The following is a 14,947-nucleotide window of genomic DNA, read 5'->3' on the forward strand; positions in this document are numbered from 1 at the left end:
CATTTCAGTCCATTCACTTTTTAACATAAAAATAGGACAAATATTCAATTGCTTTTCTCAATTTAACAATCCTGAAAAAGACTGGAAGATACTCTACAATATTCTATTTACATAAAAAGACCCGTATTATTAATGCAAATCTATCATTATAAGTTACCCAGTGTTAAGTTATTGTATTGTACTATGTATATACATACATATATATATATATAGTGTATAGTTATATAGTTACAAAAAATATGTATAGGTATCAGTGGGCTAAAACAGTTGGAAAAATGTCATCTTGACTTACGAATTCATTTCTTAAAGCTATGACTATTTGTTTTATTTACCTACATAGATATTTCTGTTATGATACAAAAGGCCTCCTCCTGGTCCCTTTGAAGTCACTGGCAACAACACATTTGACATCAGTGGGAGAGGAACAGACCTTAAATTAAGGCCTGATCTAGCAATTCAACAATCATTGAAGTTAATATAAGCATTAGCTGTACTGGGCTGTAAATCAGACTAAAAGATCTTCGGAAACCTTGTATGCCAATCAAATAAAGAAAACAGTACATTTGATTTTCCTTTTGAGGAATGGAATATCTCTACCTGATGCAAATGACTTCCCCCCAAAAGTCTAAACAGAATATTCAAGTTAGTTTGCAAACAATGCAGAATTTGCTGCTAACATATGCAGCTAAAGCAGCTGGTAAGATTCCTGTGGCGTGGTTTTCTTACTGAATACCTAAATCCAACCAACCTCATAAACCCCCCAAACTGTATCTTGCTTTACTCTTCATTTTTTTTTTTTTTTAATAGAGTAATAACTCTACACACAGACTACACAACCACCCTTGAAATGGGTTTGCACTTATTTTTTAAACATGACAGCATGAATCAGGCTACCACACTCCTGTTTAACCGTGTCTCTGCAGCTGGCAGGATTCAGCCTTACTTTTCAGAGTGCTGCCAGTTGCTGGAGTCTGCATTCCCACCGCAGGGTTCATTTATCTTGGGTTTACGGTCATGTGCAGCCACTTCCTATCAATATTTTGTCAAAGCTCTTTCTATTCCCTTTAACACCTATTTGAAAACACTTTTTTAAAAAAGAAAAAGGTTGGCAACCATGTGATGGAGGACATACAGAAGAAAAAAAGCAGTAAACAACTGCAATAAAAATGTGATGGAGGTGAACAACTGAGGGTCAGTTAAGTGCAGGAGGGTCAAACTGATGACATACACTTTCTTAACAAGTGGTGCAGTGTTTATGAGCTGGAAGGCTGGAAGTCTTTTAGTCTTTTTTTTTTTTTTTTTTTTTTTTTTTTTTTTTACTTCCAAAGAACTAAGAACTGTGTGGTGTTAGGCAGGCAGGCTTGCCCAACTTCTTTTAGTCTTACTGCTATGGCATTTATTCTGTTTAAGTATTTCTAGGATGCCTAAAATTATAGATAAGCCTACAATGGACACTGTGTCTTCATGTGTAGGCAGGACAATATTGATTGTAGAATACATGCTTCATGTCTGTTTTTGCTTCCTGCCTTAGGCTACTGGATATTTAATTATAAAAAGAAGGAAACATACATTTGTTAATCTTTCCAATTAACAAATCAGAAAAATACTTCATTTGCAAGCAGAAACTATGGACATGTACCAGTAGGGCTAAAATTCACCTCTTGACAGCAAAGTACAAGGACTAATCAATACAATAAAACCTGGACAGATGTTGTTAATTGCAGTATGGGTTTTAGTGGCAGGGATTTTGAGAGATGGGTCAAATTTAGCTGAAACTGCTGAAATTATGAAGTTCTAGAATTCTCTGAATTGGATTAAATTACTCCAGAAACAGTAACTGCTCTTGGACACTGCTTTTCTGAGTGTAAAGTCTTAGAGCCTTACTTTAGTTTTTAATGTATTCCATAATGTTGTCCAAATCTACCTCTGTGTAATAATCAGGTACTTGAACACAAAACAGAAACTTGCTTTGTGTAAGTCCAAATTTGAACACTAATATGTAAATGTAAATGGAGCAACTCACAAAAGCACTTTACTTCTTTTTTCTTAATTGAAGTACAATAATATCACTATAAAATAAAAGGAGAAAGGCTATATATCGTAATTCTTTAGAAATGCAATTATCACTAAACAATGTTGTGATGGCACGAGTAGTTCATTTTCATGTACATTTCATTGAAAATGCTTGATATATCACTTGAGTGGCATTTGAAATGTAAGAATAGACAACCTTTGCACCCATGCACACTAAAGAGTAAAAGAAGTGAGAAATCACCTAAAGGACTTCAATGTGCCAACTCAAAATTGTCATAACAGAGATCATAATTGACAGGTCTGGGATCAAAGTAGCAGATCAGGCACTTAAACAGTAAGACACAATAGTGTACAGAATCTTGGTAATTAAAATACACTTCAGCCTTGCCCGCAATGAGGACTGTTAAACTAGGAAATGTGGCAGTGCAGATACATGCTGTAGGTAAGTGTACTGAATATATATAATCAGCACGTTGTACAAGCGTGTTCTGAAGAGGAGGGCAGCCAGATTTTTCAAAGGAGCTCCAAGCTATCTGGCCAGATATCCTGCAAAACTCAGCTCAGTGTGTACACTGAGCTTTCTAGAAAATCTTTTCTTTATTTAACTTGGACCCACATATACCTGTCTATGGCCTTCATTTATGAAGACTTGGATCACTCCTTGCACTGGCATAGCTGTGCTGGTAGTAAACCAAAGTAGGAAAGAAAGTAATAAAAAAGGTTCACAGTGATGCACAGCACTGTTTGTTCCTGCAGTCTTATGCTGGTGTGACATGTCTGATGCCACAATAGACATAAAACAGGGAATCCCAGTATAAAGAAGCAGATCCTCTAGCATGTAGTAAGGCACAAGTAAAAACTAGTCCCTTCAGCACATTGGCTATGGATATTAACCAATGCTAATTCAGATTTCAAAGTGCTTCCTCATGATCAGAAAATAGGCATAAAAGGTAACAACCAACTATTTCTAATGATTTTGTCTGGAATTTTTAAAGCAGTTCAGCAAGAGATCTTGAATAATTTTGTGAATGTGAACAGACACCTGCTAACTCTTTGTTGTTTTTTTTTTTTTTTTCTTTCCCTCTTTATGCCCTTGAATTTGTCAGATTACAGATCGCCCCAGGTGGCCCAAGCAGTTTGACATTTTGAAGCATAATTAAAGAGTGATAGGCAGGCCCCACCTAACCTTTACTTGTTTTTCTATTTATTTAGATTTACTTATTTATTCATTATTTAATTTTGCTCAGAAGTGAGTGGCCTGAAAACTCTGTGAGAGATGGCATTAAGAAGAATGAAGAAGAATAAATAAATAAATAAATAAATAAATAAATAAATAAAAGCCTATATGGAGTTATGGAAAAAGCCAATCATAAACAGGGTTGGGGTAGAGAAGCAGAGTCCAGATTGTCATTAGTCACAACCGTTATGCTACACTGAGATGTAAAATCCACTGAATTTGAGATGAGTTAGTTTATGACTGTTAGAAACCCTTAACTGCTGTATGAAGCCAATCATCAATACAAGGTAGTTGTTCTTACATACAAACTGGGATATGATAATCTGGAATGAGATAATCTACAATCTGATGACAGAATTGCTTGCAGGAAGTGTACTGCCTAGTTAATCCCACAATCACTTGATTAATCAAACAAACCAACAGATTCCTAAGTCCTATTATAAAACTAGCTGTAAAATACAAGAAGTCCTTGTTAATCCATAATAGAAAGTATTCAGAGTCCATCCCCCTTTTCCTCTGCCACCAACCTCAGTGTTATGCTCCTACAATACTCCTGATTTATCATACAGCACTTTTGTAAGTAATTCAAGTAGTTCCTAATTGTAGTATCATGAATATAAAAACTTTAAAAATGGTGCATGCCAAATATTTCCAAAATTTAAAGTTTGGTTTAGCAGCAATATGGAAAAATCATTTAAGAGGACTGGTTACTGATTTATTGATCTTATGCTACTACCAGACAGGGGGCTCAAACTGTGAGCCAGGCTGTAATATATAAGTGGTGCATCCCTGTAAGCATGGCTTCAGTAGGAGCAGGAGTTGCATCAGCACAGGAGAACACAGGCAGCTCAAAGCCAGAATACCTGGTGAACCTTCTCCTAATAGTTCTGTTCAATAGTTTATGCTTAGCAATAGAAGGTTTTTGGAAAATGGCTAAAAACATTTTTAACAAAAATAAGGCAACAAAATGAATTTATATATATACATACATATATATACATATGTATGTATCTAGTAAAATAATCTATTCACATTGTGTACTTTCCACATACAATAACTTAATACCACATTAGAAATTTATTCTGGGTAACATCAATGGGCCAGTTCACCCCCTTTACCTTCCATAGTGTTGCACCTGCATACAGCAATAATGTATATGACACTTGGTCCTGCATGATGACAATACTACATCAAATGCAGTATCACAGAGTACCCACTGAATGTCAGATATTACATCATTATGAACTAGAATATCTGCTTGGTGTTTGTATTACAGTAAGTAGAGTTTATTGCTTCTAATGACCAGAAGGTACCTCATAAAAACAGCATAGATGTTGATAACACATTTCATATACTGTATTATGGAACTTGGAACACTGAGGTTGGCAGATCACAATCATTAAATTATTTTTCTTCTTATTTTGCTGTTTGCATTTAGATTTTGCTTTGCTGAACACACATGCAACTAGTGGATTTAACTTTGTGCCAGAAGTGATATGTAAAAAATATTTAGTAAAACATACTGTTTTGTACTTTTTAAATTTTTTTTTTTTTTTTTTTTTTTTTTTACTGAAGTCAGGCATGAGTGGCATGCAGTATATTGCAAGGAAAACCAAAAGGACATCAATTTCCAAAGGATTTATAGTCTCCATGCACATGTAAAATGTCTGTTACAAAAATTTGTTAAAAGTGTGCCTTTTTGCCTCTTTTTATACAAGTGTACATGCAATTACCTGTCAAAGCTAAAACTATTTACAAAATTTCACACAATACATCTTTTAAAGTGAATAGTACATGAAAGGCCAATGTTTTCTGTTGTTTTTTAACACTGTACAAGATTAAAAATAAATAAGGCATTATAATACAGGTTTATCACAAATTAAAAAAAATGTTGGTTTTCACTGTAATACAAAACTCTAACTTGAAAGAACATTATGGCTAAATAGTCATCCTGCCTGGGCAGAACACATACAGAATCTGGACTTGCTGATGCAGAGAAAATACTTTGATTCTGCTACAAGCAGGTATTTATTCAACACATGAAAATGATTCTAGCTAGTTACTATTGTATTTGGATTTCTCAAAGCACTGAAATGGCACAGGTCATATACTGTTTCCTTTCAAACAGTGGCTCCCAAGAACTTTCTTTTGCCTTACAGACAAATTATGGGCAAAAATATGAAAGAGACTTTTATAATCTACTCTGTTACAGTGCTGTAAAATAGTGACGTCGGTTCAATACCAGAGTGAGACATCACTGTAACCCAAAGCAAAACTTGGCCTACAGAAGTTCAACTCCTGACCTTTGTAATCATGCTAAATCCCTGGTGATTTCTGCAGGCCTTGTGGGCCCATAAGTGATGCAGATTCAGCCCTGTGAGCTGAAGCTTTTTACTCTCAGTCTCACCTAGAGAAAGCAATGGATAATTTGTATGTGTTTTAGTGAAAACAAGAGTGCAACTAGTTACATTTAGAAGCATCTACAAATAACAATGCATTTTACAGGCTGGATAAAACAGGTTTCTACTCAATGTGAATGGAAAATGTTTGGAAATATCTAGCCAGGAATTCATCTGAATGCTAATTTGTAATCTCAGCAGAGAATAGTAATTAAAAAATCATTTAAAGATAAAGGTAGCACAGGAACACTTTGAAATTAGCTCCCAAAACAGTGAAGTAAGTTTGAACATCTCTGATACTTATTTCCTTATATAAAGAACAAAACTTTAACTATTACTATTATCTTAAAGAGAAAACGTGCAAACTGATGTGAAAAATTGTGCTTACTATTGACACACATTAACATGCCAAAATGGCATCACATTGTTGTAGGGCTCATATCTGTTAATTATTTCAAGCTAAGAGCTGCAGAAGTGCAGGATGCTATTCTACCTACAATACACCATGTCACTACCCTCAGTTAAAAGTTAGGGACTTTTGGGTACTGTGCAGCAGAACTGACTCCTTGCTGGGGCTACAGCAAGGTCACCTAGTCAACAGTTTCAAAACTTGACCAGGAAATTAATAAATGCAAGATAGGAAATGCAATTGCACCTGTTAAAGTAAGTCCAAATCAAATCCCTCAGAACTGTTTGTAAAGATATTAGAGTTGGCCACATGTGATCTTCAGCCAATAAAAGAAGTTACGACAGACTTCTCTAATTTGGCAGAAAATATCCATTTGTGGGGTTATCAGAAATCTTACTACTAGATAAGAACAGAGACATTATAGCTATCATTTAAAGCTGTTATACAAGATCTGAAATAAAACAAATGTACACAAGAAAAGGAAAAGGGGGAAAATTATATGAACAAAAAAAAAGGGAAAGCATAAAGGTAAGAGCACAGCTTCATTATATCATGATTTAAATGGATGTTTGCCTGCTGGAATGTCTGATTAATACTGCCTATCGTTTTCATATGGCTTTTTACTCATTTGTGACTTGGCTGAACTTTTTTCATGAGTAGTAGGAAAAAATACAGTTTTTCCCATTAAAAGAAAGATAAATCAATAACAACCACAACAAAAACATTAATGTTAGGATGAGGAGAAAGTCTGGAAACTGACTTCAAATACACCATCACTGATAGCTTAAGATAGCACACACAAACTGGACTAGCTGTAGTGCCAAAAAGACATCCTGGTGCACTCACCTTGCTCCAGAGGCAAAAGGATCCCACAGGTAGCTAGCCAATGGAGAGCACCTATCTGGTCCTTTCCATTCGACATGAAAAATATTCTTACAAAAGACACTTGCCTCATTCATTTGTTGGAGAAGAGGATCAGGCTTAAAAAACCTTTGCCCAAGGTAATGGAGAACCTTTGCTACAAGATCTTCTTTGCTACGTGATTTTCCACTGACATTACTCCATGAATAGGCTGGAAAAGAGTCTGGGAATAAGAACAGTCCCCAGAATATCAGCACAGGGAGCAATTCATTTCTGCTCACTGTTAATTTAATGACAAAAGAAACAATGGCAATATGATTATATTTTGGACCTGTTTAAAAAAAAAGTAAGATATAAATACTTCCATTTTAAGGTTTGAAAGTGGATAAATGTTTATATTTGGTCTATGTGGTTATGTACTACACTATGATCTGAAGCGGCTTTGTAGTAACAGGACATGTGAAAAAAAGTTTCATTACTATCAGTGAAATTGTATCAAGTCCACTGCTACAAATATTGTGTGGCTTGGTCTCTTTGGGAGTGAAACTGAGTGATTAATGCTACTGGACGCAATAGTTTCCATTTAGGTTAAATATGTCACTTAATTGCATTGTGATTTAATTCTTATAAACCTATTAGAAAACTTAAAATATGCAGTGCACTTTGCAGGGATACCTTTTACTCAGTTTAATTTTGTAAATATTTATTCTTTTAAGTTTGTGTTCTCTATGTGTATTTATTTAAATGGCTTTGAATGGCGCCAAAACAGAATTATGTAATTCTAAAATAATACCTGTGAACTGGATAGCTGTTAGGAATATAAAGAAATGCATTGACTTTTCACAGGTCAGACAGAGTGTATACACCCAACAGTTAGGAAACAATTTACATTTCTTATAGTTGTTTTAATCACAACAGTATTTGTGCTATCTTTGTAATCAAGCACCTAGCTGACAGGATACCAGGTAAAACCTTGCTGAAAACCAGTGGAGTCCCACAGCTACACAGGGAACAGAAACTCCTGCAGATTTTCTTTAACTATTTGTACATGTCTACACAAAATTTGTCCATATGCTGATTGTAGAAGAACCACATTCAGTATCCTCTTTCCACTGAAATCAGTAACAAAATAGGAAATGTGGAATATACTATATATGTTTCCTAATGTACAATCTTGACAACTTCTGCAGTTTTTTTTTTTTTTTTTTTTTAACTAAAATGAAGCTTTGCATGTTTTTTGACAATTTGAAGCTTTGCTTCTCTTTTGGAAAGCAGTGAGCCTGGTTAGATTGTGCATCCCCATTATGGCAGCTGTTCATGGAGCATGTCACCAGTCATCCACAGCCAGGTAACTCTAGACTACCCCCTCCTACGCAATGCATTTCACATCTAGACTGGTGTTTCAAAATGAAACGATTTATGATAGGATGTGGGCTCTATTAAAGGAAAAAGAAGTCACAACATATTCCCTTTTATGCAGGTTAAGAGTAGCCTTCACTTTCATGGTATGTTTACCAGTGTGCTCCTCAGTTAGGCAAAGTTTGACTGTGCTTGTTTCTCAGAATTATAGCTTTCTATAAATGTACAGCTTTGAGGAGTGAGCCTGGATAGAATCAAGATATAAAAAAACAACAACTATGGCATTAATTTAGAAATCAATTAAGACATAAGACCTGGCAAATATACAAACAGCACAAAGCTAGCAACAGCATGTTTGTCTGAAGTACAGGAATATTCTTTGAGCAGCTTAGAAAGGTATAGCTAAGCCCTGGAACCGAGTTACATGACCTATGCTGTTTACAAAAGCCATCCAATTTATAATACCATCCTTCTGCTCTTCGATAAAATCAGCAATATACATAAAGGAATGTTTCTATATTGCTGAAGTGTATTGCTCTATTTGGGGGGTGGCTCCTCTGTCTCACACAGAATCTGATGACCTCTGAGGAATTAGCAACTTTTTAAACTCTAACACCTTTTTTTTTTTTTTTTCTCCAATGGATTTTTTTTTCCAATGTAAAAAGAAAACGTATTGCTCTTCTGCCAAAATTAAAGTTCTGTTGTTTATCTATTTTACAACCTAGTGTTATTGTTTGACTTGGAATTTCTTCAAAGTTTTGGAGCATGCAAGTAGAGCTTGAAAAATACATAAGGTTTAGCAATTACCTGAATCTAGCCTTTGTTAATCTGCCACTGACAGTGCAATGAACACTTCTCATTGCTTTAACTCATGCATTGGGAGCACGGTTTTTCTAATTCTTGCTGTAGCCCAAGAGAACCTTCATCTGCCACACACTCCACAATTAAATGCAGCTTTTCTAATCCCAGACCCAACAATGCTGGCTATGACAGAAAGAGAAATCTCTTTGCTATGTCATTGTAGGTGGATGTGTAAATAAATACATATTTTAACGTTTTTCTTTTTTTTTTTATATATATATATAACTATATTAATTCTACGTAGGAGTGTTTGTATATGTGCATATATAAATTAAAACATATATATACACACACACTCATAAATAATTGCTTGCACGTTTATCTCATTTTTTTCCATTTACCCATTAAAAATGTCAAGAAAATATTCCTTATTTCCAGAAAATCAGGTTTTGACTTTTCTAACAGAATTGCTAGCCCTTATATATTCCATCCCAAGAGTTCATTACACAGTTCCCAAGTTCTCTTTGGTTGGGTTGTAGTGGTCCTTGGTTAATGCCATGGCCTATATGACCTCTGATCTCTTGGTAAAAATTCAGGGAACCATTGCTTTCCAAGTTCACTGCAAATGGCACAACCAAATCTCCTTTGCTCTACGCCTCCTTCACAGCCGGCACAGAGGGAAGATAATGCAGTGTTTGATTTGTATGAGTGGCAGATGCTTGAACTGCTCCAAGCCCAGCATTTACGGTAAAGCTAGCAACTGAGGACACTGATGGACAGCTGGTACCCAGTTTTGTTTGAATGTTTGATTTTCCATAAGGGTATATTTTCCGCTCTAAGTTTAAAGATCGTGTTTGTGGATTATTTCCATTGGCCTTTCCTTCCAGGAAATAGGTCAACATTTCACCTTTTCCCTTTACACTGACTTTACCCCTGCACACAAATTCATAACTGCACCTCTTTAATATCCGCTGAACTTCTTCTGTAACCTGAAGAGAGGGAAAAGAAGAAACAAAAAAAGAAAAAAATATTAGCTTTTCATTTTTTTTTTCTGTTCATATAAGGTCAATCCTAAAACTGCCAACCCCTCCCTATTTTACTTATCTGTTGTGAAGTACCCATAAGCAGAATGAATTAACATGTACTGCTGCTCTTGGGCTCACTAAAAGCTTTCTTAAGGAATTTAAAATCACTGACCAAACTGGAATCTCAGAAGCAGAAATTCTGGTCTCAAGATGAATAATTACACAGCCAAATTAAGCTCTGTCTGTCAGAAGTATGTAGCCAAATTCTCCACTTTTCTAAGCTGTATCAGTTCTACTGATGGTAAGTTACTCCAAAAGGCCTTTTGATCCCTGGAGACTAAACAGGTATTTTGGATAAAGAGTTCGTTGAGATTTTGAGATGTGCAGCATTGCTTCTAGCCAAGCTCTAGTAGAAAAACAATATTCTGCCTGTGTAGCATCTCCAATCCAAAGGATTTGAGGAATTTTTAAAGCCATATAAAATGCAGCAGGATGCAAATGGACACAGATCCCTTCCTTGTAGTCCTTATTCAGGCAAAATTCCTACAGCACACTGGGTGCCCCATGCAGTGTTGGCATTCCTGGGCTTGCCTCCAGCTGAGTGCAATGCAGCAGAGAACCCTGTTTCTTCTGATGGGAAACAATTTATCTGGATTTTATGAAGTAATGAAGCATATCATGGAAAACAACTACATATCTGTTTCCTGATTCATCTGGAGAATTTTGCTTTATTCAGAAAACAAAACAAAACAAACAAACAAAAAACACAAAATCAAGTGAGGCTGCATTTCTAAGGAGTCTTAAAAATGTAAACACATATAAAACAGCAGTTATATAAAGTTTGTAAAATTATCTTAGAATGCAGTCACCTGAATTTTCCCTTGCACTCCAGTACTATCCATCCGGCTGGCAACATTTACAGTGTTTCCCCAGATATCATACTGTGGTCTTCTGGCTCCAATGACTCCAGCCACTACAGGCCCAACGTTAATACCTAAAATCAGAACAATAATGAGTTTGTTTTTTCAGTTGTTTCAAACACTACAGCATATTATTGAAGGAAAACATAAATCTTATAAAACAGACTTATCACAAGTGTCCTGGAATTGTATTGGTCATAGAACACAATGTATGTTAACACTAACTGGACTTTCGAATTTGGAAGAGTTTTAGATACAAAACAAAGACATATACATAGATATCTAATTGGAAATGCAGTATGATAAACAATATAAAAAATTAGCCCATTTGTTGATTTTATTTTTTTAAATTATTTTTAAGAAAAGAAGAAAAGTAGTGGTACTACACAATTTGTCTGTGGAAATATTCAAGAAAAATTTTTAAAGACCTTTAATTGTTTGCTATGACTTCCACTGTGGCTGTTCATACAAAGCCTTTCTAGTGGGGGATTTTCCAAGCTGAACAGAAATAGTGGCCTTGAAAGCACAATGAATGGGGTAAGAGAAGCATGTCATAGTGGTTATCACTACTAGAAAACTCAGGACAACTCAGAACAGGTTGTAAGAAGAAAGTATGTGAAAACAGCTCAAGCATCTTTTTCAGGAAAACACTGGGCTTCCTTCTACATTTCTGACAGATTTTGACACTTGTTTGAAAGAAAAAAATGGGATGTTCTTTTCTCTGAGTGCCCTTTAGGAACTGTAAATGTGAAATCCTCCATAATGTTCTATGCAAAGTCTTTCCCAGGCAAGTTATACAGCAGAATGGGGTTTAAATATTTGTCTTCTACCCCTTTCTGAACCTGGAAAAAACAGTTGTAACATGGTTCAAAAAGAATTTCAGACTTCTGATTATCAGGATATACAGAAGGTCAAAGATGTATAAGTCTGCTGCTGCCATCCTTGTTGTCTTTGGTCTTTCCTACTATCCTGCTGTTAGCAGCCTCACTTTTCCCCTTGTCTAGCTGGTTTTCATTGGAGAGCAGTGAGACAGGAGGAAGGAAGGGAAGAGAAAATCTTGCTCCTTAAGCAGGCTGGGAAAATGTACTCACAGAGGTAAGGCTTGAAATAGCATATAAAGGATTCCATGGGAAGGACCTTGCTGTGAAGACCAGAGAATTTTATTTGTTGGATTAAACAGCACTTATTCACCAAGACAGGTGTGAAGACTGGCAAAAAAAAAAGTGTAATAACAGCATAAAAAAAAAAAAAAAGCAAAGGTAGAACTTCTGAAACTGTACACCAAAGCCTAGAATTCTGGAGAAAAGCTCCCCTGTGCACTGAAAAATATCAAGATGCAAGTTGTTTTGATTTATATTTTAATAAAATTAAATCTCTCTCTCTCTATATATATATATATACAAGATATCTACATATTCAAATATGTATAGATCATCCACTGAATCTCTATTACTGCTATAAATCCTGGACTATAAATGTGGTCAAGTTTCTGTTTCAAAACTTCCATCCATGAAATAAATTAAGAATTTTTGTTCAAACTGTGTCCTGGCAGAAAGGACTGTTTGAGGTGATTTGGAGGGGGAGGTGCTGATCTCTTCTCATTAGTGGGAGAATCAAGTGGGAGAATCATCAAGGGAATGGCATGCAATTGCGTCAGAGGAGGTTCAGATTGCATATTAGGAAAAGAGCCTTCACCAAGAGGTTGGTAGGGCACTGGAACATGCTCCCCAGGGAAGTGGTCAGGGCACCAAGCCTGCTGGAGTTCAAGGAGCATTTGGACAACATTTTCAGACATATGGTTTGATTTTTGGGAGGTACTGTGTGGAGACAAGAGTTGAACTTCGTGATTCTTGTGGATCTCTTCCAACTCAGGATATTTTATGATTTTTATGAAAAGTTCCCACCACACTTTTAATGCCAACAATGTCTATGCAGATGCTGGAGTACCTAACAGTTAAATACAGCTGGAATTAGTTTGCACCTGTTAAGCAATGTAAAGCAATGTAAGACACAATATTAGATACAGTAATAATATTGTATAAAAATATTAGTGCCGTTTCCTTTTAGGTGCGCATAGACTTAGACACTGGAATTGGACACAGGTCTAATTCTTTAGTACTGGTGATGACCATTCATGCTGCTCATCTTCTACATGGATGTGCACATTCTACAAGAAGGCTTCTCAGTTTTATTCAGGAATTCAGGGCAGGCAGTCCTTTCCAGACAGCGCAAGGAAAGTTAAAAAACAACATTGTTCCTCTTGTGTGATAATTGTAGAATGTGACTTACCTACTCGTAGGACAAAGTCGTTGTAAGACTGATAGTTGATTTCATCAAGAACGTCAAACATCTCTATTGCAAAATCTGCCAGTGCACTCAGATGGGAAAAAATTGATTTTTTAGCCTAGAAACAAAATGGTGTTAAACATTAGATTTGTTTGGTACTAAGAAGCAGCTGAAATACCGATATGAAAAGCAATGAAAGGCCCAAGTTGGATGGCTTAGGGAAGGAATTTAACCTATTATCCTGCCCGTGAAAGGAACTTTTGATGGTGATTACAGCATATGCACTATTTTCTCAAATACTGATTCTTTCTCCCTTCCCTTCCCTTCCCTTCCCTTCCCTTCCCTTCCCTTCCCTTCCCTTCCCTTCCCTTCCCTTCCCTTCCCTTCCCTTCCCTTCCCTTCCCTTCCCTTCCCTTCCCTTCCCTTCCCTTCCCTTCCCTTCCCTTCCCTTCCCTTCCCTTCCCTTCCCTTCCCTTCCCTTCCCTTCCCTTCCCTTCCCTTCCCTTCCCTTCCCTTCCCTTCCCTTCCCTTCCCTTCCCTTCCCTTCCCTTCCCTTCCCTTCCCTTCCCTTCCCTTCCCTTCCCTTCCCTATTTTTTCCTTTTCCACTCCTCTCTTTTTCTGATTTCTGGGAAGAATGGAAAGCACAGTTCCCATGGTTAAGTTGTTCTGTTGCTAGAGAGCTGCAGATGTTTGTTGTGAGCATTTCACAGAATATAACCTGGTTTCTTACAAAACTACTTTGCCTGATGATTATTAATAGCTACAGTTCTGCCCTTTTCTCCCTTTGGGGATTTTGCTAGATCCCAGCTCCATGGGTCCATGTTGTTCCCATTGACAAAATTCCTGTTATGTTTAATCCTGCGAGATACAGAACAGCTCTATTTTCTTTCCTTTCCAGGCAAGCTGAAGTGATTTGTTATAAAACATACCTAAATGAACTACAGCAAAAGAACCAGAAAGGATCAAATAAAATAATGAAGTATCAAGATAAAAAGAGAAAAAGGAAAAGGAAAAGGAAAAGGAAAAGGAAAAGGAAAAGGAAAAGGAAAAGGAAAAGGAAAAGGAAAAGGAAAAGGAAAAGGAAAAGGAAAAGGAAAAGGAAAAGGAAAAGGAAAAGGAAAAGGAAAAGGAAGAAAAGGAAAAAGAACCCCCCAAAACAAAACATAAAGAAATACTTTTTACACCTACAGTCTAATTAAACTGTTGAACTCATTTTCAGAGAACATTGTTGATTCCAAAAGTTCAGTTAGATTCAAACATACTTATACAAATTAATGGAAGAAACATTTGCTATGAACTGGTAAATAGATATTATCTGTAGATCTAGAATTTCTTAAACAGCATATCATTAGAAAGTAGAAAACAGAGATTTGCATGTTTGCTCTCTAACTCATACCCTTCCCCCAGTATCTACTTTAATGAGCCACATTAAAGATAGGTTACCAGGGTGGACCTTTGACCTGACTCAGTATTGTTGCTCTCACGTTGTACTTTTATTTGAATAATAAATATGAATTCTTGAACAGATTTACAAAGTGAAAGTCGGCTAAAGGTAGGATATGGTGAAAGAAATACAGGGTCATTGGCTGTCTAGCTTCAGTACGGTGTTTCACAA

General features: G+C 36.2%; 1 protein-coding gene across 3 annotated transcripts in view; it reads right to left on the reverse strand.

Annotated features, from left to right (window-relative positions):
* Positions 1-706: 706 nt before the first annotated feature.
* Positions 707-14,947, reverse strand: part of ADCY1 (adenylate cyclase 1) — a 165,325-nt gene continuing 151,084 nt past the window's right edge. For all 3 annotated transcript variants that reach the window (XM_084510067.1, XM_084510065.1, XM_084510066.1), the window contains 3 exons: positions 13,335-13,449; positions 10,995-11,119; positions 707-10,089 (listed from right to left, as the gene is read on the reverse strand). In XM_084510067.1, coding sequence (XP_084366193.1) covers positions 9,751-10,089; positions 10,995-11,119; positions 13,335-13,449 — 579 coding nt within the window. In that variant the 3' untranslated portion in view covers positions 707-9,750. The remainder of the gene's footprint in view (positions 10,090-10,994; positions 11,120-13,334; positions 13,450-14,947) is intronic.

Source organism: Aythya ferina (assembly GCF_964211825.1).
Source record: "Aythya ferina genome assembly, chromosome: 2".
NCBI lineage: Eukaryota > Metazoa > Chordata > Aves > Anseriformes > Anatidae > Aythya > Aythya ferina.